Here is a 23,276-nt window from a genome sequence, read left to right as displayed (position 1 = left end):
TTCAAAATGCTTTAAATGTTTTCATCTGGGCTTTAGTACGCAACGCAATGCACTGAATCTCCACAAGTCTCTCTCGCGCAATGATGTCAGTGGTCACGTGGAAAAAACCGTTACAAATGTTGAAGCGGCAGCAGCGGGCCCGAGTGGGACTGAGCGGAACGACACAAAAATCTGAGGTAAGACAACATAACGTCTCAAATAAACTATTAACTTTTTGAAAAGCTATGAAACACCTATTTAATGTCATAAACTTTAAGGTGTGTGATAATGAATAAATGACGACGGGCCTAAGCAGACACGTCGTGTTAATTCGGCCACAATATTGTCAATTTAACGGCCTGGAGAAATAATTCCGGGTGTACCACTTACTACACCTTTCCCACATGTACTATTTCAAGATATTTCCGTTTTTTATCCTTACTGTGTGTGCGCGTGTGTTTGCTCGCGCGCTCGAGAGAGAGAGAGAGAGAGAGAGAAAATTTAGTAAAAATGAAAAGTTTATTTTTATTCATATTTTATAACGCATTGTTTTCTAAATTGCAATATTTCTCTGCATATAGAGGCAAGAATGAGCTCAGAGCTGATTCACTGGAAAATCCATGTGGCTGACTGGTTGATGGCAACAGTTTCCAGGTGATCATCCCTACATTTCAAGGTTTATCTCACAAAAATGCACACTCTGTTTAACTTCCCCATTGCAGCAAAACAGACATTTTCACAATTAAGAAGATATGACATTCTCCTATTGAATCCTGTTGTTTTAACAGACAATGGAATTGATGCAGACACTTGAATGAACCTAACTGAAAACTATGATACCTAAAATATTCCCTAAATTGAAGGATCAAGTTAAATTCATAAGATTAGAAGAAAACCTAAAGACTGAGATGCCTACCAAGACCACAAACACCATTCATGTGTAAGTTTATTACATCTACTCTTAAAGTTTTAAAAAAGTATGTGGACACCTCTATTAATTATTATTTACATTTTTTAAATACTTAATAGGTTGTACTGAAGAATTCAGTGACTAGCATTTTCTCACATGTATGTATTTAGTTGACACTGTTATCCAAAACAACTTACATTGCTTTAAACTTATATTGCATTCCCGTTTTGGAATGGGATGCCCATCAACTTGTATAGGTGTGATGGTTAGGTTTCCACATACTTTTAGCTAAACTATATTGCTATCATTACAAATTACTGAGCTGTTAGTAGTACCATTATAACATGCACCTCTCTGCAGTTTTTTGTTTTTTTGTAGGACTTGATTTGGTATTTCACATGGATCAATCTCAACACAACGTATTGCTCAAACAGGGTGACCAGAAATTTATCAGCTACCCCACTAGCAATACAAAAAAAAACTTAAGGAGAGTGGAGATTTTTTTTCTTTATAAAATGTATTTATTACTTTTTTTTATCACAAAGCAAATGGAGTTAAAAAATAATCTGTTTGATCAGATGTGCACATAATTCCAACAGTGAAGTACAGGTAAGTGCATAATTTTAAAGAAAGATGGAGGTTAAAATTGCCTTTCTTTAATTTCAGGTAAAGCAAGCAAACAATACAACAAGGTTAGTTTAGCCCTGGTGACAAGTGACAAGACTGGAAGAGTGTATGTAAGAACGTGTCAAAGAGCCCTGCAGTTTCATAAAACCTTTTATAGTATTTTACATAATATTATTTTTAAAGGAGTCATGGTGTCACGGACAGAAGGAGACAACAGAGGTAATACAGTTCACAAAGGTTTATTATTGCAGGTGGCAGAGATGGGGAGAATAAACAGGTTAGTAGATTGAATGATGACAGGTTGAATGAACTTAGCTGGATGATAACAGTCTCTTTGTATTTGTAGATGATGGTGAGCGGATTGGTCTGGACTGAAGACAAAGGATGATGAAAGTGAGGGATCTCAATTATGAGACGAACAGGTAAGGAACCAGGTAAGCGACACATGGCATGAGATGCTTAAAAACTAATTCAAGAAAGATCACATTTGACTGGTATTGAAAGACTAAATTAAATTCGTAGCAGGTTTAGCAAAGTAAGGAAATGGGGTATTTTACCAAGGGTCCAAGGACTTGTGACACTAAAAATTTGGCAAGTATTGTAGATGTAAGTATGCCAAATGAAATAACACCTTTTCACTTACATGGCTAATATATATAAACTGAAGGGCTCTTTGACATGTTCTTACATACACTCTTCCAGTCTTGTCTCTTATCTGTGCCCGGTTGCATAAAGCACCTTAAAGGATTAGTTCACCCAAAAATGAAAATAATGTCATTTATTACTCACCCTCATGCCGTTCTACACCTGTAACACCTTCATTAATCTTCGAAATGCAAATTAAGATATTTTAGTTGAAATCCGATGGCTCAGTGAGGCCTTCATAGCCAGCAATGACATTTCCTCTCTCAAGATCCATTAATGTACTAAAAACACATTTAAATCAGTTCATGTGAGTACAGTGGTTCAATATTAATATTATAAAGCCATGAGAATATTTTTGGTGTGCCAAAAAAACTAAATAACAACTTATTTAGTGATGGCCGAATTCAAAATACTGCTGCAGGAAGCTGGTGTAGTATTTTTGGCACAGAAATACAGTACTCCGTCATTCGTCCAACTCGTATTTTGAAACTTTGGCCATGTTTAGCATGAGAATCCAACCCTTTAACAGTGTAAATAAGTCAGAATATAGCATTATACCCCCTTTAAGCTTCAGAACGTTATGAATCAGCGTGTCGAATCATGATTCGGATTGCGCGTCAAACCACCAAACTGCTGAAATCATGTGACTTTGGCGCTTCCGAACCGCTGATTCGACACACTCATCATCACTATTTAAGTCCTTATTTTTGTTTTTCTGGAACACCAAAATACTCTCTTTATGCAACCGGGCACTGGTATTTTGTAACAATGGCTGAACACACCTTGTTTAATTGTTCGCTTGTTGGAGACCTGGAAATATAGAGAACTGTTTTTACTCTCCACCATTCTCTAAAATTACACACTTGCGTAATAATATATTTCTTTTGTTTTTTTAGATGGACAATCTGTCTGACCAAGATGTGTATCAAAAGAGGTCAAGGGCAGTTGGGGTAAGTGTCCCAGACAGAATCAACTTAAGTTTTTTAAGAATAGCAGACATATTTTTGTGGGTAGATTTATTCAGGAGAAGATGATTACAGCGTTGGGATCCACTTGGATAAAATGAAAACCAAATGCTTGATGATCACCAAATCCTTTTAGAGGACTAAATGACACGGACAAAGAGTGAGAGGACAGACTATATGAAACATCACTCCACAAAGGAAATATTATCATGATATCCAGCCCTTAATGTCACCTCAGTTGTGAGTAAAATTGTGTTTCAAATTGTGACTTAAAAGCAAATAATAATGGAAATTATGTATCATTTAATACGTTTATATTGAATACATACATGTTATATTGAATATAACATTATTCTCTTCTTGTTTAGGAACCACGTACACCCAACCCTGTGCTGTATATACTGTAAATGGATGTGCCTTGTGTAACAGGTATACAAAGTATACTAGTAAATATTGTTATAATTCACACAAAATTGTTCATATACGTTTTATGATACCTGATCTAAAGGTGCGCTTCTCCTTTAAGTGATGCGAGGTCACAGTATGACCTAATTTCCTGTCCTGTCTCCTCCTCTTCCCTTTTGAAATGTGATTCGATGGAAGAGGTAGGTTTCTTTGTCATCCTGTTAATTTTATTTAATCCTAATGTTAATTATATCTTTTATATCTTTATTTCAACCCAAACTTATGTGTAAAGTACTGTTTTATCTATCCTTGGGATTATTTTTGATATTTTACATTCTTTGAGGTATATTTCTGTCTTTTATGTGAAACAAGCACATGGTAATGGAGGCGCACCATATTTGTTTTATAGTGTTATAAGGGCCACTGGATCTGAGGCTGCTTATTTGTCTCTGTTAAACAGGTATGTTTTCTATATTATTTTCCTTATGTTCATGTTTTCTTCCGCCCTTTTGAAATGTGATTCGATGGAAGAGAGTCATATAAGGGCCACTCAATCTGAGGCTGCTTATTTTTCTCTTTTACTCAGTAAAAAGATCCAGTGAATCGACTGCTTGCTGTCCCGTGTCTGTCTCTTCATTCAACACAACGTAACACAACGCAGACCAAGTTTTAATACCCGGTGTCGCTGGCCGCACATCACGCTGGGCATAAGCGAGCCACACGGGTTACACTTGGATGCGGTCTGTTTTAGAAATAATGATGCAAGGGGAGAAAGTCTGTGAAGTAGACGATATGACCAGGTCATATGACCATGTTATTCTAATGACAATGTACTTAATCTTCAACCTTGAATATGCTTCAAAGCCGAGAAACACTCTTAACATTATTTGAAAAATAAAAATGTCCTGTTTAAACATTATCTTAAAAATTATATATAAATTAAAAATTAAATTATTAAAAATAATATAAAAATGATAGATATTCAGCTACATTCTGTTAAAGGTTGATGGAAATGTATAGATTAATGAATGAATTTATTTATTTGATTGTTTATTTATTTATTTATTTGAATGATAACAAACAATTTTCCTTTTTTCTCTGTCCATTGGTGCCTGTGCTCACATTTTATATTTATGTATTAAACATTTTATAGACAATCATTGTGTTCTGTATTCAATGTTTTGAAATGGGATTAAGATATAGTTATACAAGTTATATATAAGACATATAGTTAATGTATATTTTATATTATATTTTAATAATTATTATTAATATATGTTATTGCTATCTAAAAGGAAAAGGTTCAAAATGGAACCTTAATGGGCTTTAATGCACCTTTAAGTGAAGGTTCCAATTAGAACCTTTTTAAAAAGGTTCAAAAATGAACCTTTAAGGTTCCCCCACAGTTGCAATCGCCAGGAACCTCAAAAGGTTCATTTTTGAACCTTTTCTTCTTAGAGTGTGTGTTAAAGGGATAGTTCACCGAAAAATGAAAATTCTGTCATCATTTACTCACCCTCAGGTTGTTCTAACACTGTATAAATTTCTTTGTTCTATTGAACACAAAGGAAGATATTTTGAAGAATGTGGGAAATTGAACTCTTCTGGGGCACCATTGACTACCATTATATTTTTTTCCCTATTCATGGTACCCCAAAGCGGCCTGGTTACAAACTATCTTCTAAATATCTTCCTTTGTGTTCAACAGGACAAAGAAATGTATACAGGTTGAGGGTATGTTTGAGGGGAATTTTCATTTTTGGGTGAACTATCCCTTTAAGTGGAGATGGATCACACACTTTGCTAATTTCTCAGTGCTTTACCTAACTATGCATAACGTGATTTTAGCCTAAAATCAGATAGGAACAATAAGTTGCTAAGAATGTTAGGGTGACACATCTTGTGTATATCATGTTCAGCATATGTCAATTGCATCTCTCATCAAACTAAGAATCTTTTATTCATGCATGTTTATCTTTGTTGAATTAGCATATTTGAATGCACTGCATGCCACGTTTTTCCTTATATTGAGTAAATTGATCATAAACCAGGTACAAAAAGACTTAAGTATGCAACATAACAGCTACTGCATGCCTAAAGCATTACAATTTAACACGGTTCTTTTAAATCCGCTGCTGTTAGAGCAGTTCCTAAACAACAACTCCTGTTTAACTTGGCTTAATCCAGCTACTCTAACCCTACGTGAAGCCACATGGGCCTTTTTCTGTTTCCCAACCAGCAAAAACATCCCATTAAATGTGTCATACATCAGTCTGCTGGAACAGTGCTTGAGAATGTGGTAGCACCACTCTCTCTATAAATCCCTCAGTGTCTATTAAGACATGGATAGAGATGTAAAGCTTTTGAGCAGATGTAAAAACATTATTTTTTCCATTCGTCATTTATTTACGTCTATTTACTTTCATTTGTGGCTCCTTACATGCCCCCTGTCTAACGGATAAAGCACCCCTGTTTGATGTTAATGCCTCAGTGACGCATTCTGAAATGAAATCACCTTTTTGCTATCACTCTAAACTTATTGAATATGATTCATATCTGTATCATTTGACCAAGCATTTCCTTTGCATTTCCTGATTCTTATGCTTTTTCATACCAATACTTTTGTGTCCTGTTAGAAAGTGAAAGTGTCTTTTAGTGAGTTGGAGGTTGTGGAGATCTTCTCTGCTTGCTAAAGAGCAGAATATCCGTTAAAAATATTGACTCTGCTGGCCACATGTTAGGAGCTGCTGCCGTGAATCTATCCCTTGTTCTGTATTTATTTGTTCTCGTTTATTTTAAGGCATGAACTCCAGTGATGGAACAGGGTTGTTGCTATTTTAATCTTATTAGGACCAAGGGTAGCCTATATTTTAAATATTTGAATTCAGTTTCCAGTAACTTTGTCAACTGAGTGATACTGATCTAGTTTCAGAATATTATATAAATTTGATAAAACAACATCCATGACATGCACATATTTATAAGCTGCAATGGCTACATGATAATCAGGTCCATGATCAGGCCCATATGAAAACTGTACACTTTCATATTTTCCAAACGAATTTTGGGGGGAAATTTGTGTAATGTAATTGTAATTGGATATGGTTAATTGTTAAATGGAGCTGAGAGAATGAAATTCTTACTGGTAGCTGAATGAAAAATGCTGCATTTTTCAACTTGCATTTAAGGCATATGTGATGGCATTTTATGAATAAAGGTTCCAAAAGGGTTTTTTCACAACAATGCCTTTCCACCCGTTTCCGCGGGGCGCTACTGTAAAAGAGAACGTGGGTACAACTTCCGGTGAGGCGGCGGAAGTAGCATACCAATGGTATTTTGTGTTCTAATTAGCGAAGAGGCTAAGTGTTTTTTGGATCATTGTTTACTTTGTAAAGTTGCAAATCTTTATGAGAGATGTCGTTACGGCGCTCAGGGACAACATCTCAGTTTACTACATTAATATCACAATACAATAAACAGTTTTCGTGCCCTTAATTGCTCTTTACTTTACTGACCTTCCACAAAAGTGCTGCTGCATGACTAGAGCATCCTGACCCTGCAATACATGAACAACCCGCGGTCTGTACTTCCCGTCACTGATGCTAGCAGCACCAAAGCCTTATGATGTTATTGACTCCTAACGTGTCGTGCGCGCCAGAGCCAGTCGCGTTTCCACTGTATGCGATGCTAAAGGCTACTTGTGTTAACCACTGCGATAATACACTTAATGGAAAATATCAGAGACTGCTTGAGGAATGAAGACAGTTCTTATGTGATTATATTTATCTGTCTCTTCCCTGGGCCTGTTGACTCCTGACAAATGCATATTTCACAGATTCACACTCCGGTTAACTCGTATAACTCATAACTCTTGTTGTCTTCTCATGAGCTCCCTCTGTTGCTCTGGCTGAAAGGATCAGGATAGATAGACGGAGAGATCGCGCAAACATCCTCGGATATCAATCATCGCATAATTTAGAGGAAAATCAATAGAAAGTCTCAGAAAAGTGACGTAAACATATGTTATCAATATATTTCTAAATGTGTAAGCCTTTAGATTTGCATTCTTGTGATCGCAAATAAATGGAAGCAGGTAAGTCAGACGCCTCAGACGCCCCAGACGCGTTCGGTGTGAACGCAGCATTACTGAATAGGTCTGTGTTTTCTTTTTGTCAATATAAATATCAGTTAGATTTAGTATGATTGATGTGCACTCCTGACATAAATTAATACATTACTATTACTGTAACATTTTTTATTGTAAAACATTGCTCAAATATTGATGCCGGAATCTTAAATCTTTAAGTAAAAAACAAACGTTCGCAAGTTTGGATCGTTAAATCTTGAATCACTGTCAACTGTTGAATGAATGAGTGTCACGTCCAGCTTGTTTACTTCGAACCGGAAGACGCTCCCACGTTTGACGCAAGGCCTCATGGGGCGTAGGAAACTTGTGGATAGAAGATCCGTTTTTGGTTCTCCAAAGAACATTTCACTGAGCATTTCTTAAAGTCCCCCGGTAGTCAATAATTTTATCCCTTAACTCATCTTTGATCACCAAAATTACATATTTAAACATTTTTTTTTTCCTTTGGGGAAAAAAACTTGTAATGCCTAAAATAGCTTGAATGTAACTCTACACCCTTGCCTCGTTTAATATACAAGGATCTATGAATATGATAATTAGCCCCGCCTCCACTCACTTGCACAAGCCCTCCGTCAACTTACTGAGTTAAACGCTGCACAATGGTATCGCTTTTTACAACGCCAGACACATAACGGTAATTAATATGATTAGTGTTTTGCTTGACTACATTATCAAACAGTTAATAATGTGTTGCTAATGTTACACAAACCATGTTCACATTCACGAGTCAGACAGATGCCTTCTAACAATCAGTATCTGTAGAAACGCTTTGAACAACTCAGAATGTCAGTGGAGAAAGGCATATAGTTCATCATAACATCGTAATATACATCATACAGCATGCGTTATAAGGTAGTTTGTGACGTCAGAAACACCAGCGATTCATGACAAACACTGCAGGTTTGAGACTGTCTTTGGTTTACTGCAGTTTTAAAGAGAAAATACTCAGCAATGGTGTTGACTTATGAATTTGCACATGGTTTGTCTTAAAGCATGTTAAAAACACCAGATAGACATATGAACAACATTAAAACTTGATTTTCACCACAGGGGACTTTAAAAGAAACATTTTAATAATCTAAAGAACCCCTTTCACTATTAAGAATCTTTTGAGCAATGGAAAGATTTCATGGATGATAAAAGTGCCGTAGAACGCGTTTTCAAAAGATGTAATATAAGTCTAAGGTGTCCCTTGAATATGTCTGTGAAGTTTTAGCTCAAAATACCCCTTTTTTTTTTAATTAATTTTTTTAACTGCCTATTTTGGGGCATCATTAAATATGTGGCTATTCAGTGTGCGGCCCCTTTAAATTCTCGTGCTCACCGCCCCTGAGCTTGCGACTGGCTTAAGCAGCATAAACAAAGTTCACACAGCTAATATAACCCTCAAAATGGATCTTTACAAAGTGTTCATCATGCAACATGTCTAATTGGGTAAGTTTGGTATTTATTTGGATGTTTACATTTTGATTCTGAATGATTTTGAGGCTATGCTCCGTGGCTAAAGCTAACATTACACACTGTTGGAGAGATTTATAGAGAATTAAGTTGTTTATGAATTATACAGACTACAAGTGTTTAAAAAATGAAAATAACGACAGTCTTGTCTCCGTGAATACAGTAAGAAACAATGGTAACTTTAACCACATTTAACAGTACATTAGCAACATACAATTTACAAATATCACTAAAAATATCATGGATCATGTCAGTTATTATTGCTCCATCTGCCATTTTTCGCTGTTGTCCTTGCTTGCTCACGTAGTCTGATGATTCAGCTGTGCACATCCAGACGTCCTGCCCTTGTCTAATGCCTTGAACGTGGGCTGGCATATGCAAATATTGGGGGCGTACATATTAATGATCCTGACTGTTGCATCACAGTTGGTGTTATGTTGAGATTCGCCTGTTCTTCAGAGGTCTTTTAAACAAATGAGATTTATATAAGGAGGAAACAATGGTGTTTGAGACTCACTGTATGTCATTTCCACATACTGAACTCTTGTTACACTCTAAAAAATGCTGGGTTAAAAACAACCCAAGTTGGGGTGAAAATGGACAAACCCAGCGATTGGGTTGTTTTAGCCCAGCAGTTGGGTTAAATGTTTGCCCAACCTGCTGGGTGGTTTTATTTAACCCAACTATTGTTTGAAAATTACTATATGGCTGACTTAAAATGAAATTAAAATGTTCATTTATTAAACATATTATATAGATATTTTGGGATCATTTTAAGTAAGCAATACTGTAATTTTTAAACAATAGATGAGATAAGTAAAACTACCCAGCAGGTTTGGCAAACATTTAACCCAACTGCTGGGTTAAAACAACCCAATCACTGGGTTTGTCCATTTTCAACCCAACTTGGGTTGTTTTTAACCCAGCATTTTTTAGTGTATTCAACTATGCCAAGATAAATTCATTTTTTGATTCTATGGCACCTTTAAAAGTTCTTCATGGAACTATAAATGCCAGTAAAGAACCTTTATTGTTAACAATGTCAAATTCAGCGGAAGTCTGTTGAGTTTAGATTGTTCCAACTGCTTTTTTTTCATTGACTGAAAGTCAATGGGGTTCAAAACAACACTAGAGTTTTTTCATTATATTGAAGAAAGAAAGAAAAAAAACTATAAAGAGCCATTTTCAAAATATCCTATTTTGTGTTCTGCAAAATTCTGCATCTCTCATACTGCAAATTTCAATGTGACCCGAAGTTTACGTTGATAGATTTCACAGATTCAGTTGAAATATTTTAATATTCCCTTCCAGACGGTTACTGCTCTTCCCATAAAGCTGTTATGTATGTGGGTGTGTGTGTGTGTTGTCTGACATCTTTCCTACGACTGTCAGATGTGCTTCCTCTCAAACGTCATTACCTGACCCTTGCTTAGGACAGTGTTCTTATCAGAAACCAAAGGCTTTCCTGTTACGACTCTTGCTTTTCACACATCTAGTTAGAATGCTTGGAACGTAGGTATCATTTCCTCTCTTCAGGTATCATTTCCTCACAACAGTCAGATTCAGGTTCTTCTTTGTAGAGGGTAATTTTAAAAATACATTGCTGCACATCTGGGCTGCAGCTGCGATTTAATGTGTAAAAGGTCTGTTCAAATGAAAGGAAAAAGAAAGCAACCTGGAAGCTTTAATGTTTTACTTTGCATGCAGCGAACAAAGCACCAATGACGTCAACTAAGAAAATATAAACATGATATAAAGTCGGTCTGACACGTTAATAATTTTTGTGTGTGTGTGTGGCTGTCAGTCTCTGGAATAGTCTGTTCAGATTGGTTGAAATGTTCCCTCAACATTCACATTAAAAAAATGTTCAGAGAATGTAATGGAAATGTTAGAAAAATGTTCTTAGAAAATATATTTAGCTGTGTTATCTCTACTATTCACAAATGTATTTTGTTCGCAGACATTTTTTGTTATTAGTGCTATGTTAATTCAAGATTCATATGAACTGAATATAATAACTGTCATAGAAGGGATACAAAGAAAGAAAAAGAAAAAAACACTTTCATTTTCCAAATTGTTATGACTCCAGATGATTAACTATGTTACAGATGAGGCCAAATTCTTTAAACCTCAAAGGCATATCATAGGCTTTTTTAACATTAAGTCATAACGAATTGTCTGGCGAAGCATAAGAAATGTTAGAATTATGTTCAGTTTGTCTGGTTAAGCATGTTGATTCACCAAGTAATTCTTCTTTATTGCAGGGTGTGTGGTAACATCTAATAGGACGAAAGGAAATTGGAAAGATCCTAAGGCAAAGCCCTGAGGATCACATGTGCAGCAAGAATTGGGATGAATGAAGGCGTAAACACAAGGATGACCTATTCCCAAATACCAAAAGCATAATGAGGTTTACATACCACAGCATATTTCTTTAAAACCAATTACACCACACTGAGAGAGTTTTCCTGCTGTGGTTGATGTACATTCATAATAGAATTGCCATATGACTATACTGTTCTGTCATTTAGTATTCAGGGTTGTACTCTGCTGTAAAGCAGGTGTTAAATGAAAGCACTCCTGCCCCCAGCCGGTTTAGTGTATGAATCAGAGCCTGCCTTTCCAGTGTTCCTGTTAACTTAAGTCAGCAAGTGTAGAAAATACAGTTAAATGCATGCATTTCACTATAAACGCAAACTTTTCCATGAGACACCATTGACTAGTCACAACTGGCTGAATTTTAAACATGAAAGAGGGAGTTTTTGTCCCACATCTGCTTTTCTTGCTCAGTTAATCTCTTAACATTTAAACAATATTTTTGTGAGTCATCCTTCCAGAACACATGTATTCATTTATGACAACCTACATGTTTCCACTGGACTTTGATGAATGTTTATTTAATAACATTTATAGGATTATAACATTTAGATTAGTTTGTCCTCCACTCTTAAACTAAATCAGAAATCTATGCAAAACATGACATTGTACAATATTTTACTTTCTGAATACTATTACTGTGTTTTGCATAAAGAGTGTCTCATATCCAAAACGGCCCCTTACGGTTATATTGTACATTCCAAACATTTGTGATTTTTGGAAAGGATGTCAAAATAAATATAAGAATTTTTTAGACAACTAATATCCACTTCACTTTTGCTGTATCTGGCAGGCCACATGTGTTCCAGCTGAATTATCAAGAGCTGTGGTATTTGTAAAAGTGAATTTCCCGTCTAGGTCTATTTTTAAACCGTCCTTCCCAGTGGGTCATCCTACATTTCAATAGGATTGTTTTGTCTGAGCACTCGACATGAAAATTGTATAATGTCTTTTTGAGAAGCTTAAAAATATTTTTCAGTGCCACACCCACAGTATAAACTGAAGCAAATTCTCTAGTTTAAATGCTGTTACAATTTAAACCACAATTAGTTCCAGTCCTTGGATTTGATGACCAGATAGTATTCCAAAAATTCTGTTCACTGGGACTTTTCACTGTTTGAATCACTTTCCAGACAGACCGTCAGTGTCTTAAATTATTTTTTCTGCGAGTTACAGTGCTCAGAGTAAATGAGTACACCCCCTTTGAAAAGTAACATTTTAAACAATATCTCAATGAACACAAAAACAATTTCCAAAATGTTGACAAGACTAAGTTTTATATAACAACTGTTTAAATTATAACATGAAAGTAAGGTTAATAATATAATTTAAATTATAAAATTAAAAATTTTCAGTATTACTCAAATTAGGGTGATGCAAAAATAAGTAAACCCCACTGAAAGTCTCTGGAGCAACGCTAAATTTTAGACTACAAATGTCTAATTTAACAAGAATTCAACCACAGGTGAGTCTAATTATTCATTACACAGGTGTCCAGCAGACAGTTAAAACCCCTTCCCATTTCATGCTGTCAGCAATGGCACCACAAGGAAGAGAAATGTCACAAGACCTGAGAAAGAAAATAATTTCTTTACACCAGAAAGGTGAAGGCTACAAGAAGATCAGCAAAGCTTTACTTATCAGTCAGAATACTGTAGCAAAAGTGGTACAAAAATGTAAAAAAAGGATGGAACTGCAACCATCTCACAGAGACATCCAGGTCGTCCACAAACGTTAACACCTCGACAGGAGCGTCTTCTGATGAGAAGGGTTGAAGAAAATCAGCATGCAAGTTCACTGCAGTTATCTAAAGAAGTAGAAAGCCAAACTGGGGTGACTATTTCCTGTGACACAATACGGTGTACACTGTAGAGGAATGGCATGCATGGGTGACGTCCACGAAAGATTTCTCTCCTAAAGCCCAGGCACCAAAATGCCTGTATAGAGTTTGCCAGGGCCCATGCTGACAAAGATGAAGACTACTGGGACTTTATACTCTGGAGTGATGAGACCAAGATAAATGTTTTTGGAACTGATGGCTTCAAAACTGTATGGTGTCGCAAAGGTGAGAAATGCAAAGAAAAATGCATGGTGCCTACAGTGAAACATGGTGGTGGCAGTGTCCTTATGTGGGGCTGCATGAGTGCTGCTGGTGTCGGGGAGCTGCATTTCATTGATGTACTGCTCTATACTGAAAGAGAAGATGCTACCATCACTTCTTGCCCTTGGTTGTCATGCACTTTTCCAACATGACAATGATTCTAAACACATTTCTGAACACGGTGAAATTGATTCAGTGGCCAAGTATGTCTCCTGATCTGAACCCAATCGAACACCTATGAAGAATTCTGAAGAGACAAGTTGAACATCATTCTGTTACATACGCTCCCAGGAAGACTAACACAAACAATACCTGACAACTAAAGGGTGAAAAGGCAGGAACTTAAATACAAGGTTAATAAGGGAACTAATGATGAACACCTGTGATGATTAAATGAATTACCATGACAACTAAAAGGTGGCGGGAAAACAGAACAAAGGAAGACATGTGACATGAAAACAAAACGAGAAGTCCATTAAACTAAGAAGAACATAACATAACGCCCCCTCTGAGTAGGCGCCTCCTTGCGCCGTATCAAAACGAACTAAAGAGGGAGGGAGGGTGGAGGCTTTGGAGGAGGGCGAGGAGCTGGAGAAGGGCTGGTGAGAAGGAGCAGGCAGAAGGCTGGCAGAGACAGGCAGGCCAAGAGGCACAGACTCCATGGAGGAATAGATGAAGGGAGCATCCATGGGGGCGGTAACGGAAGGAGCGGCCAGATGAAACCGACCCAGAGCACGGTAACGAAGACAGCCCACGGCGGTGTCGATGGAGGGAGGAGCCAAGGAGTGGGTGTAGTCGATGATCTCCGTGGGACGACCGATGGAGACTGAGCCGATGTTAGGGGATCCCCAGGTGATGACGGAGAGCTGATGGGACCGAGTGACGCCGCTGGAACTGGAGACCTTGGTGGAGGCGCGGTGACGAACACCCGAGGCGACAGAGTTCCCGCCGAAACCTGAAGCGGAGCCAGTGCGACCATGGACCTAGGCGAGTCTGGGGGGAAGGAGGATCCCACTGCAGCCGTAGGGGTGGAGAGCCGAAGCGCAGCAGGAGGCTTGTAAGTCCGTGGCGCAAGGGTGATGACTGACCAAGGGCGAGCCGACAGGACAGGGGAGCCTGGTGCAGTTTCATGGTAGAGGGTCTCTGATGGAGTCGAGGGTGGTAGGAAGCAAGGTGAAGCCAACCGACCCAGAGCACGGTAACGAAGACAGCCCACGGCTATGTCGATGGAGGGAGGAGCCAAGGAGTGGGTGTAGTCGATGATCTCCGACAGTCCGAGGTGTTACGAGGGAATCGGAATCAGAGGCCGGAGGCTGAGCCACAGGATCCTCTAGATCTGCCGATGCTGTAGAGTGCAGACACAGAGACTTCACCTTACTGTCAATAAACACTGGGGAAGATGAGGGACTGCAGGAAGACAGCTGAGGCAGGGCTGGCGAAATGGCAGTGCTCAATGGTAGAGGTGAGGGAGGAGGGTGGGGCAGGGTGGGAAGCAGTACCTCTGTGTTCCTGTCTATTAGCCAATCTTCTCCAGTGTCGATCTCCACCAATATCCCCACTGGGACGGATGTTGCTGGCTCACACCCCTGGTCAGACTCACATGGGAACTTCGGCTCTGGGGCTCTAGTGGGCGCTGTGGTTGCAGGCTCCATCCTAGCGGCGGGCGGAAGCTCTCCGTCTGCGGGGGGCTCAGGCGTTGTCGTCTCCATGGTGATGGGTGCTGGTGGGCTGTGTTCTGGGTCAGCTTGCTAGACGTCTGTGGGGTGAGGCTGCTGGAATCCTCCGCTTCACCCACTGTGAACTCTGATCCGCTCATCCACAGCGTGAAGTTGATGTAACTCACTAGGGTCCAGCAGAGATCACTGCGGGGCATGACGAAGCGGAGTTCTTCGTCCAGACCACACCAAAATCCCTCCATTAAACAGACGTTGTCGCAGGTGGCATGAGTAAAGCTCCACATCTCTGCTGCTCTGGAACACAAAAACAGTTCCTCCTTCCAAAAATAATTTGTTGCCCTTCATCGGAGCAACATTAATAGAGGCAAAGTCCTTTGCTCTTTTCATTCTTGGTCTGGTATTCTGTTACAAATCGCTCCCAGGAAGATAAAGATGAATGTAGAAATCCAACAAGGTTTATTAACAAGGCTTAAAGGTAATCCAACAACATAACAGTGTGCTACAAAGCAGGTTCACACAAGCTTTACACAAACAATACCAGACAACTAAAGGGTGAAAAGGCAGGAACTTAAATACAAGGTTAATAAGGGAACTAATGATGAACACCTGTGATGATTAAATGAATTACCATGACAACTAAAAGGTGGCGGGAAAACGGAACAAAGGAAGACATGTGACATGAAAACAAAACTTCATGAAACTAAGAAGAACATAACATAACTGTAACACACTCTCTATCCAGCATCCAGTAAAAGAGGTCATTCTAGAAGAATGGAAAAAGATACATGTTGCAAAATGTCGCCAACTTGTTCATTCCATGCCTAGAAGACTTGGTGCTGTCATTAAAAATCATGGAGGTCATACAAAGTACTAGATGTAGTAGTTTTTGTTGTGGGGTGTACTCATTTTTGCATGACCCAAATTTGAGTAAAACTGAAAAATGTATAATCTAAGTTATATTATTAACCTTACTTTAATGTTATAAGTTAAACAGATGTGATATTAAACTTAGTTTTGTCAACATTTTGGAAATTGTTTTTGTGTTCATTGAGATATTGTTTAAAATGTTACTTTTCAAAGGGGGTGTACTCATCTACTCTGAGCACTGTACATAGTTAAGCCAAGAGGTGACAAAAAGAGGTGGCTTTGTGTACAGCAAAACAAAGAAATTTATACAGGTTTGGAACAACATGAGGGTGAGTAAATGATGATAGAATTTTCATTTTTGTGCCCAAACAACAAGCCTAAAAAATGCTTATAGTAATACATTGCAATACTGCAAGAAAGCGCGCTGCGCTGCCTTGCTTTCGAAGCCTAAACAGAACATGAAGCAGCTGTTGATGGTGTTTTCGTTAAAATTGCAGAACATAGGCTGCTTTTGTGCTGAATTTTAACTCCCTGCCAAATAATTACCCCCCTCGTTGAGGCCGCTACCTGGTTGCCTAATCCTAACCCCACTCCCAAGCCTAATACTAAACCTACAGTGCATACCAAACACATGAGACTCAGTGGTTACAATGGTGTCAATAATTGCATTTTCGGAAGAGTCTCATGTTCTGTAGACACACAGAACGCAAATTTAGGGTATTCACTCCCTTATTTTAATGCGGTTGTCACTCCTGATCCTGAAACTTGGCAGTGTGTACATGGTCTATGAGTGAGTCATTGAATTGTTTACTCAACTCATTCATTCAGAACCACTTACGATTGTGTGTTGCTTGGTTATGATTCTATTCTATTTAATTCTACTTTGACTTTGTTTGAAGTTATTTCTGTTGGCGGGTCAAAAATACACAAAGTTAGTGGCAATTAAATTTTGTCTAAAATCTATCCAATACAAACCTTTTTATTGAACTTTTGTGCAGTACCATCTTTTGTTTTACATTTGATGTAGTAATTCAATAAACAACTGCTATTTTACTTTAGAAGTAAACAGAAAACTTGGATGTGGTCAAGAGCAAGTCTAATGTGCAGTCTTCTCTTCCAAAAGTCCATGTTTCACCACTGCACACATCGAGCAGAGAGAGAAAATAATTCCTGGTTGTGGAAATGGGCAATGGAGATGTGGAATTTGAAACATTTCTGATCCAGGTCCAGCCACTGTTTACCCTGCAGTCAGGCTATGACATCAGAGCGAGGACTTTATAAAAGTGCATGTGCACAGAGCCAGGCAGTGAGCAAACAGTAACACAAGTAGAAAATCTTATTGTGGTGGAACACATAGAAGAGCATGATGGACAAGATACAGAGAGACAGAAACATCTTGATGGCATGGGCACTGCTGTTTTACGTAGGCTCACAGGTAAGAATCGCACGCTCTGTTTGCATGCATGCAAGTGTTTTGCCAGTGGAAACATGTTTCTGATGTCTGTTCAACAGCATTGATATTTGATCCTCTTTTACTTTTGTAAATTGGCATTGTTAGAATTTAGAAGAGGAAAGGGTAGTTTAGTGTTTTTTTTTATTTTATTTTATTTTATCAGGGTCTTTTTGTTGGAAGATTTTTCTTTGAGAGCTCACTTATTATTAAACAGGGGTTTCCAGTATAAACTAAATGCAGTGTTGCATTAATTCTTAATTAAAGAGAGAATGTTCAGTACAAATGAAAGATTTTGTTGGTTGGCTCTAGGTCTATTATAATTGAAAGCATGTTTTTATGTGTACAGAGCCTGGGAATACTTACCGTGAGTGATTCACAAGAAGGAAGATATTTTTCCTTTTGCTTCTCCCTATCATATTATGAATACATTCTTTGCTATTGTTAGAGTCATTCACGACAAATATATCAATAATGAGAAACTTGAAAGAAATACTTACATAATATTACAGTAATGTTTGATTATTGAAACCACATGCATTGGACCATCATATTATTGCACAGATGTACAGAATATCTGGGGAACTATCAGAAATTCTTTATAATTACCCCGACTCTGATGCTTTGTTGCATGCATTACATAACACTTGTTCCTGTATGCTGTCTTAGGTGTGCTGTCAGCAATGTGGAGGCCCTTGTCAGTGCCAAAGCTCTGTACCAGTCTGCCCAGAAGGAGTTCCTCTCATTCTCGATGGGTGCCAGTGCTGCCAGGTGTGCGCTCGGCAGCAGGGCGAGGCCTGTAGTGAGGTGTTTCCATGTGACAGTCAGCGTGGGCTGCAATGTGACTTCAGTGCCAGCTTCCCTGGTGACCCAGGAGAGTGTTTCAGTAAGTGCAAACTACTTCAACAACCAAATGCTCTCAAAGCCCTCAGCACTGTTAAACACTGTCCATCCATAGTGCTTGATTGACACTTCTTGTCGGTTTGAATATTTAATACATCATTTGTGATGATGGTTGGTTTAAGCATTTAATTCATCCTGCAAGATGAGTACATTCGATTTATCATTTGATTACTACATTATATTTTTAAATATGGCAGGGATGTACTGAATTTGTAATGAAAAAGGAATATCAAACACCCTAAATGAGGTAATGAAATTGCATTTAAACTTTTGATTTATCATTTGAGCAGTTTTTTATTTATTTTATTATTTGAGGCCACTACCTGGTTGCCTAATCCTAACCCTAACCCCACCACCACACCTAATCCTAAACCAGGGGTAGGCAAGTTCGGTCCTAGAGTTTAGCTCCAACCCTGAAAAAAAAACCTTCAGCTGCCTATAGCCTTAGTAATCCTGAAGAGCTTGATTAGCTTGTTCAGGTGTGTTTGATTAAGGATGGAGCTAAACTCAGCAGGACAGAGGCTCTCTAGGACCGAACGTGCCTACCCCTGTCCTAAACCTACAACGCATACCAAACATGTGAGACTCAACGGTTACAAAGGTGTCAATCATCACATTTTCAGGAGAGACTTGTGTTCCGTACACCCGTGAAATGCTAATTTAGGGGATTCACTGCCTTATTTAAATGCAGTTGTCACTCCTGATCCTGAAACTTTGCACTGTGTACATGGTCTATGAGTGAGTCATTGAATTGTTTACTCAACTCATTCATTCAGAACCACTGATTCATTCAGGAGTGCAATAACTGTGTTGCTTGGGTATGATTCTATTTTATTGAACTCTGCTGAGCCTTTATGAGAACATCAAAACATTTAGACCTTCTACATCCCAGTATCATTGTGAAAGCGGCCCAGCCTATCCAGTTTTGGGCACTGCAGTGTCATTAGTATAATCTTTTGAACCATTGTTTTTAGGCCAGAAGGAGCTGGGATGTGAGCATAATGGAGTCTCTTACCAGGAAGGCCAGGTATTTCAGCCCTCTTGTGCTCTTCAGTGCCGTTGTTCGGGCGGAGGGGTGACCTGTGTGCCCCGGTGCAGTGAGGATGTTCTCCTGCCCACCCCAGACTGCCCTCATCCTCGTAGGGTTCAGCAACCAGGAAAATGCTGTAAAGAATGGGTGTGTGAAAATATGGACAACACAGTGCTTCAGGACGCTCATATAGGTACTTTATTCACCTTTTTTTTTTGTTTTTTGTTTCCAGCAAACAAATCAAAGGCTGTTGTTGTTCATGTAATTATATATTTCATTAGCTGGAAAGAAAACTGTCTCCTTTCTTTTGGGATTTTGCATAAATCTTTTTACATGTTTCTTATTCGAATCCCTATCTGAGAACTCTCAATTACATTCCAGACTGAGGTTTTCATTGTGGGATTTTGACCATTTAATTGAAAATGTCTTGCCAAAATGAAACCCAAAAGCACAAATACTGGCTTCTTCTCGAAGCCAACTTTCCATGATTCATAACAGGACTCATGTCTGTGTAACGCAACAATTAAACTCCAGAAAGCCAGACAGAGTGTAGAACACTGGTCAGGAGGGTGTTCAAAAGCAATGTCACCCAAGATACTGGAATGGTACATTTTGTTCTGAGTGTGTTTGCAGTGAAAATGTTAACGATCCATGCGTATAAAACACTGCCAATAAATGGGTTGGAGGTATTCCTTTTTTGAGATTCTCAGATTATAACAATGATTGTCAGATGGTATGGGCTGATTATCAGTTTACAGCTCTAAGGTTTAATGAGATTAAAATTAACGTTTTAACAACATTACATAAAAATGTATACTATATACTGTACTTTCTAAACGCACATATGTCTTATTGTGAATGATTCATATGTGTTTGTCATTTTAAAAATGTTTGTCATCATAATGCTTCATCAAAATTCCTCTGAAACAACTTTTTCCCCGTTGACGTAACTTAGGCTGTTTGGGTTATTGGATAATGTTAACCAATTGCTAAATAGCTTCTTTGTCTTTTTTTTTCTTTTCTTTTTTTTGTACCAAACATGCACTTAGTCTGGTTTGGTGCATGTTCAAAAATGGAGCATGTTATTGCAAAATGTTCTAGCCAATCAGCTAGTAAAACTTCTTTATATTCTCATTACTTTAATACAATGTTTATGTTTATAATGAAAATGAAATACAATGAACACCATTAAGGATATATCCTTATCCTTACTGCAATTGAGCTGGATGATGACACTATTATTGTATTCGGTAAAGCTGCTTTATAGCTGTATTGAATTTGAACATCAACACTGTTATTGAGAAAAATTTAATCAACATTGAACTGACTTGAGCTGAATAACAGCCTTCTGTAGAGCTGCATATAGCTGAATTGAACTTGTTTCATAATTGATGAACTTCACAGTTATTGAACTGAACTGAATCAACACTGAACTGATTTGAGCTGAATAATGATACTATTGTTTTTTTGTTTTTTTTTAGAGCTGCTTAACAGCAGAATTTGAAATTGTTTCATATTTGATGACGTTTGCATAATTTGATTCTCTGAAATAATTAATATGTGGCAATTACTGTACAAAATTTTCTGTTTCATATTGAAACAAGTGTAAGTGCTGAAGTTCAATTTAATTGTTTTTGGGATGGCAGCTTCCAGAAGTGACCAGACATTGCCTGCAGATCCTGGATACCAAACCAGACCCGGCTCAAACTGCATAGACCAGAGCTCCGAGTGGAGTGCTTGTTCGCTGACCTGCGGTTCTGGAATATCCACACGAGTGTCCAATCAAAACCCATCCTGTCGCCTGGAGATGCAAATCCGCTTGTGTATGATCCGACCCTGTCAGCCCGTTCTCCATAGAACCCCACGGGTGAGATGATATACCATAGGATGTTTCAGTTCTGACTATTCAAAACATTCTCTTATAAACCCCCTATCTGTGTTTCAGTGGTCAAGGAAGAAATGTCAACCCAGTTACAGGTCAGCAACCCCAGTTCGGCTTTTCCACCAGGGCTGCTATAGTACACAGTTGTATAGGCCCCGTTATTGTGGCTCATGTACAGACAGCCGTTGCTGCACTCCTTACCATACTGGCACGGCACTGGTCACTTTCCGCTGCCCTGGGGGAAGACTGCTCAATCATGCTGTCATGATCATCAACTCCTGCATCTGCCATTACAACTGCCCCTATTCATCTGGAGGGGCATATAGAGGGACACCCCTCCTGGGTTAGACACTCACTCTCTTGTAGGCTGACTTTGGATCCAGTAGCTTCACATTGGATGCTCTGGGTTTACATGTCTTATTGAGTGTTATATGGACCCAACTCAAGATTTAAGCTTTAAGTTTAATGACTGAATAACACCTCTTCGACATACACTTTTTTGGTTACACTTTATTTTACAGTGCCGTAGTTTCATTGTAATTACTCAAATAAGTACTGTGTAATATTAATGAACTACATGTACTTACTATAGAGTTACAGTTAGGGTTTGGTTAGGGGCTAGTTACTTGTAATTATGCACAATTTACTGTTATTACTATATAAGTATGTAGTAACGTAACTACGGCACTGTAAATTAAAGTGTTACCATTTTTTTTAAATAATGCAAACATTGAGGGAACATTCCATTTTAGCATTTTGCAAACATTGTGGGAATGATGAATGTTCTCTGAACATTCTGAAACATTTGAAAATCACTAGAAGAGCATCCAACTAAAAAATTAAAGAAAAAAAGTTTCATAACTGATGGATATTGTTTTTGTGACTAGATAACACTGACCAAACATTCTATTAACATTACTGGAAGAATGTTTGCTCGTAACTTTGAGAGAATCTTATACCAGAACGTTAGCCAAAGTTCTGAGAACATTCCCTGTTAGCTGGCTCTGCACTTAGTGAAATGAAATAGTTAAATAGTTTTAAGATCTGCCAGAAATTTCATTTTTAGTTTTTTTTTTTTTTTTTAATAAATCTATTGGGTTTACACAATAACAGCTGTTTTTACTTTGAGTCGGATGACACATTAGGTCCACTTAAAGTACACTTGAAAAATACTAAACAATTATGTAAGAGCAATATCTTTGTCAGTTTTGTATATTATAGGATAACAACTGTGGATTTCAATGAATTCCAAAGTTGTTAGCTCACAAAGGATGAAAATCATATAAAAGATCAAAAGTTTTTTCCCCTTCACCAAAAGGGATCTAAGCAATGAAACTCCTTATAGTCTTAGACAGATTTGAACTGTACCAATAATAACATTAGACATGAAAGCAGAAGTGCTTCAGGCATTGGTTAGATGCTGCGAAATCTACAGTTAAGTGTGGCATGTTCAGATGTATTTACTGTAGGCTTTTATTTGAAGACAGACACTAACTGTAGTGTTTACAAATTTTTACTGTATATAGTATATATGTAAATACTTTTTATATCTATATGTGTCATTAATACTAGAATTTTTTCATATTTGTGTTCACTTTATTTCAAGTTTTATTGCACTGTCATTTGCCACCTTACAACCTTGCAGTCAAAAGTTAATACAGCATTTGTCAGATTTCTCATAAATTCTCAATAATAAAGTTTTGTACTTGTCATCTTTTCTTTGGAACTAGTTGCTTCATATTGAATTCCCAGCATGAGTCTCTTGTTTTACAATACAGAAGTGTAAGGCTGCCCTCTCTTGTTTTTGTGAGGAAGGGCAAGCAAGAATTGAATGCTCTAATTCAGTGATTCAGAA

General features: G+C 38.0%; 1 protein-coding gene and 1 long non-coding RNA gene across 11 annotated transcripts; both read left to right on the top strand.

Moving 5' to 3' along the window:
• Window positions 1-65: 65 nt before the first annotated feature.
• On the top strand, window positions 66-4,909 carry LOC137009407 (uncharacterized). 9 transcript variants are annotated; one of them, XR_010892891.1, is made up of 9 exons: window positions 71-176; window positions 561-633; window positions 768-1,938; window positions 3,058-3,111; window positions 3,263-3,366; window positions 3,495-3,555; window positions 3,653-3,731; window positions 3,941-3,991; window positions 4,118-4,904. It is a non-coding gene; the product is annotated as an uncharacterized lncRNA (long non-coding RNA). The 9 variants fall into 9 exon arrangements; XR_010892888.1 differs by having other exon boundaries at window positions 768-1,950; window positions 3,202-3,366; window positions 4,118-4,903; XR_010892887.1 differs by having other exon boundaries at window positions 72-176; window positions 3,202-3,366; window positions 4,118-4,901.
• Window positions 4,910-17,473: 12,564 nt separating this feature from the next.
• Window positions 17,474-23,093, top strand: ccn5 (cellular communication network factor 5). Of its 2 annotated transcripts, none has more exons than XM_067371596.1 (5): window positions 17,474-17,591; window positions 18,276-18,492; window positions 19,484-19,732; window positions 21,216-21,406; window positions 21,485-23,093. In XM_067371596.1, the coding sequence occupies exons 1-5, from the start codon at window positions 17,520-17,522 to the stop codon at window positions 21,767-21,769; spliced, it is 1,014 nt and encodes a 337-aa protein (XP_067227697.1). In that variant the 5' UTR covers window positions 17,474-17,519; the 3' UTR covers window positions 21,770-23,093. The 2 variants fall into 2 exon arrangements, with proteins under 2 accessions (XP_067227697.1, XP_067227696.1); XM_067371595.1 differs by having other exon boundaries at window positions 21,186-21,406.
• The last annotated feature ends 183 nt before the right edge of the window (window positions 23,094-23,276 follow it).

Source organism: Chanodichthys erythropterus, chromosome 20 (assembly GCF_024489055.1).
Source record: "Chanodichthys erythropterus isolate Z2021 chromosome 20, ASM2448905v1, whole genome shotgun sequence".
In the NCBI taxonomy this organism is placed as follows: domain Eukaryota; kingdom Metazoa; phylum Chordata; class Actinopteri; order Cypriniformes; family Xenocyprididae; genus Chanodichthys; species Chanodichthys erythropterus.
This window is presented reverse-complemented; position numbering and strand designations above follow the sequence as displayed.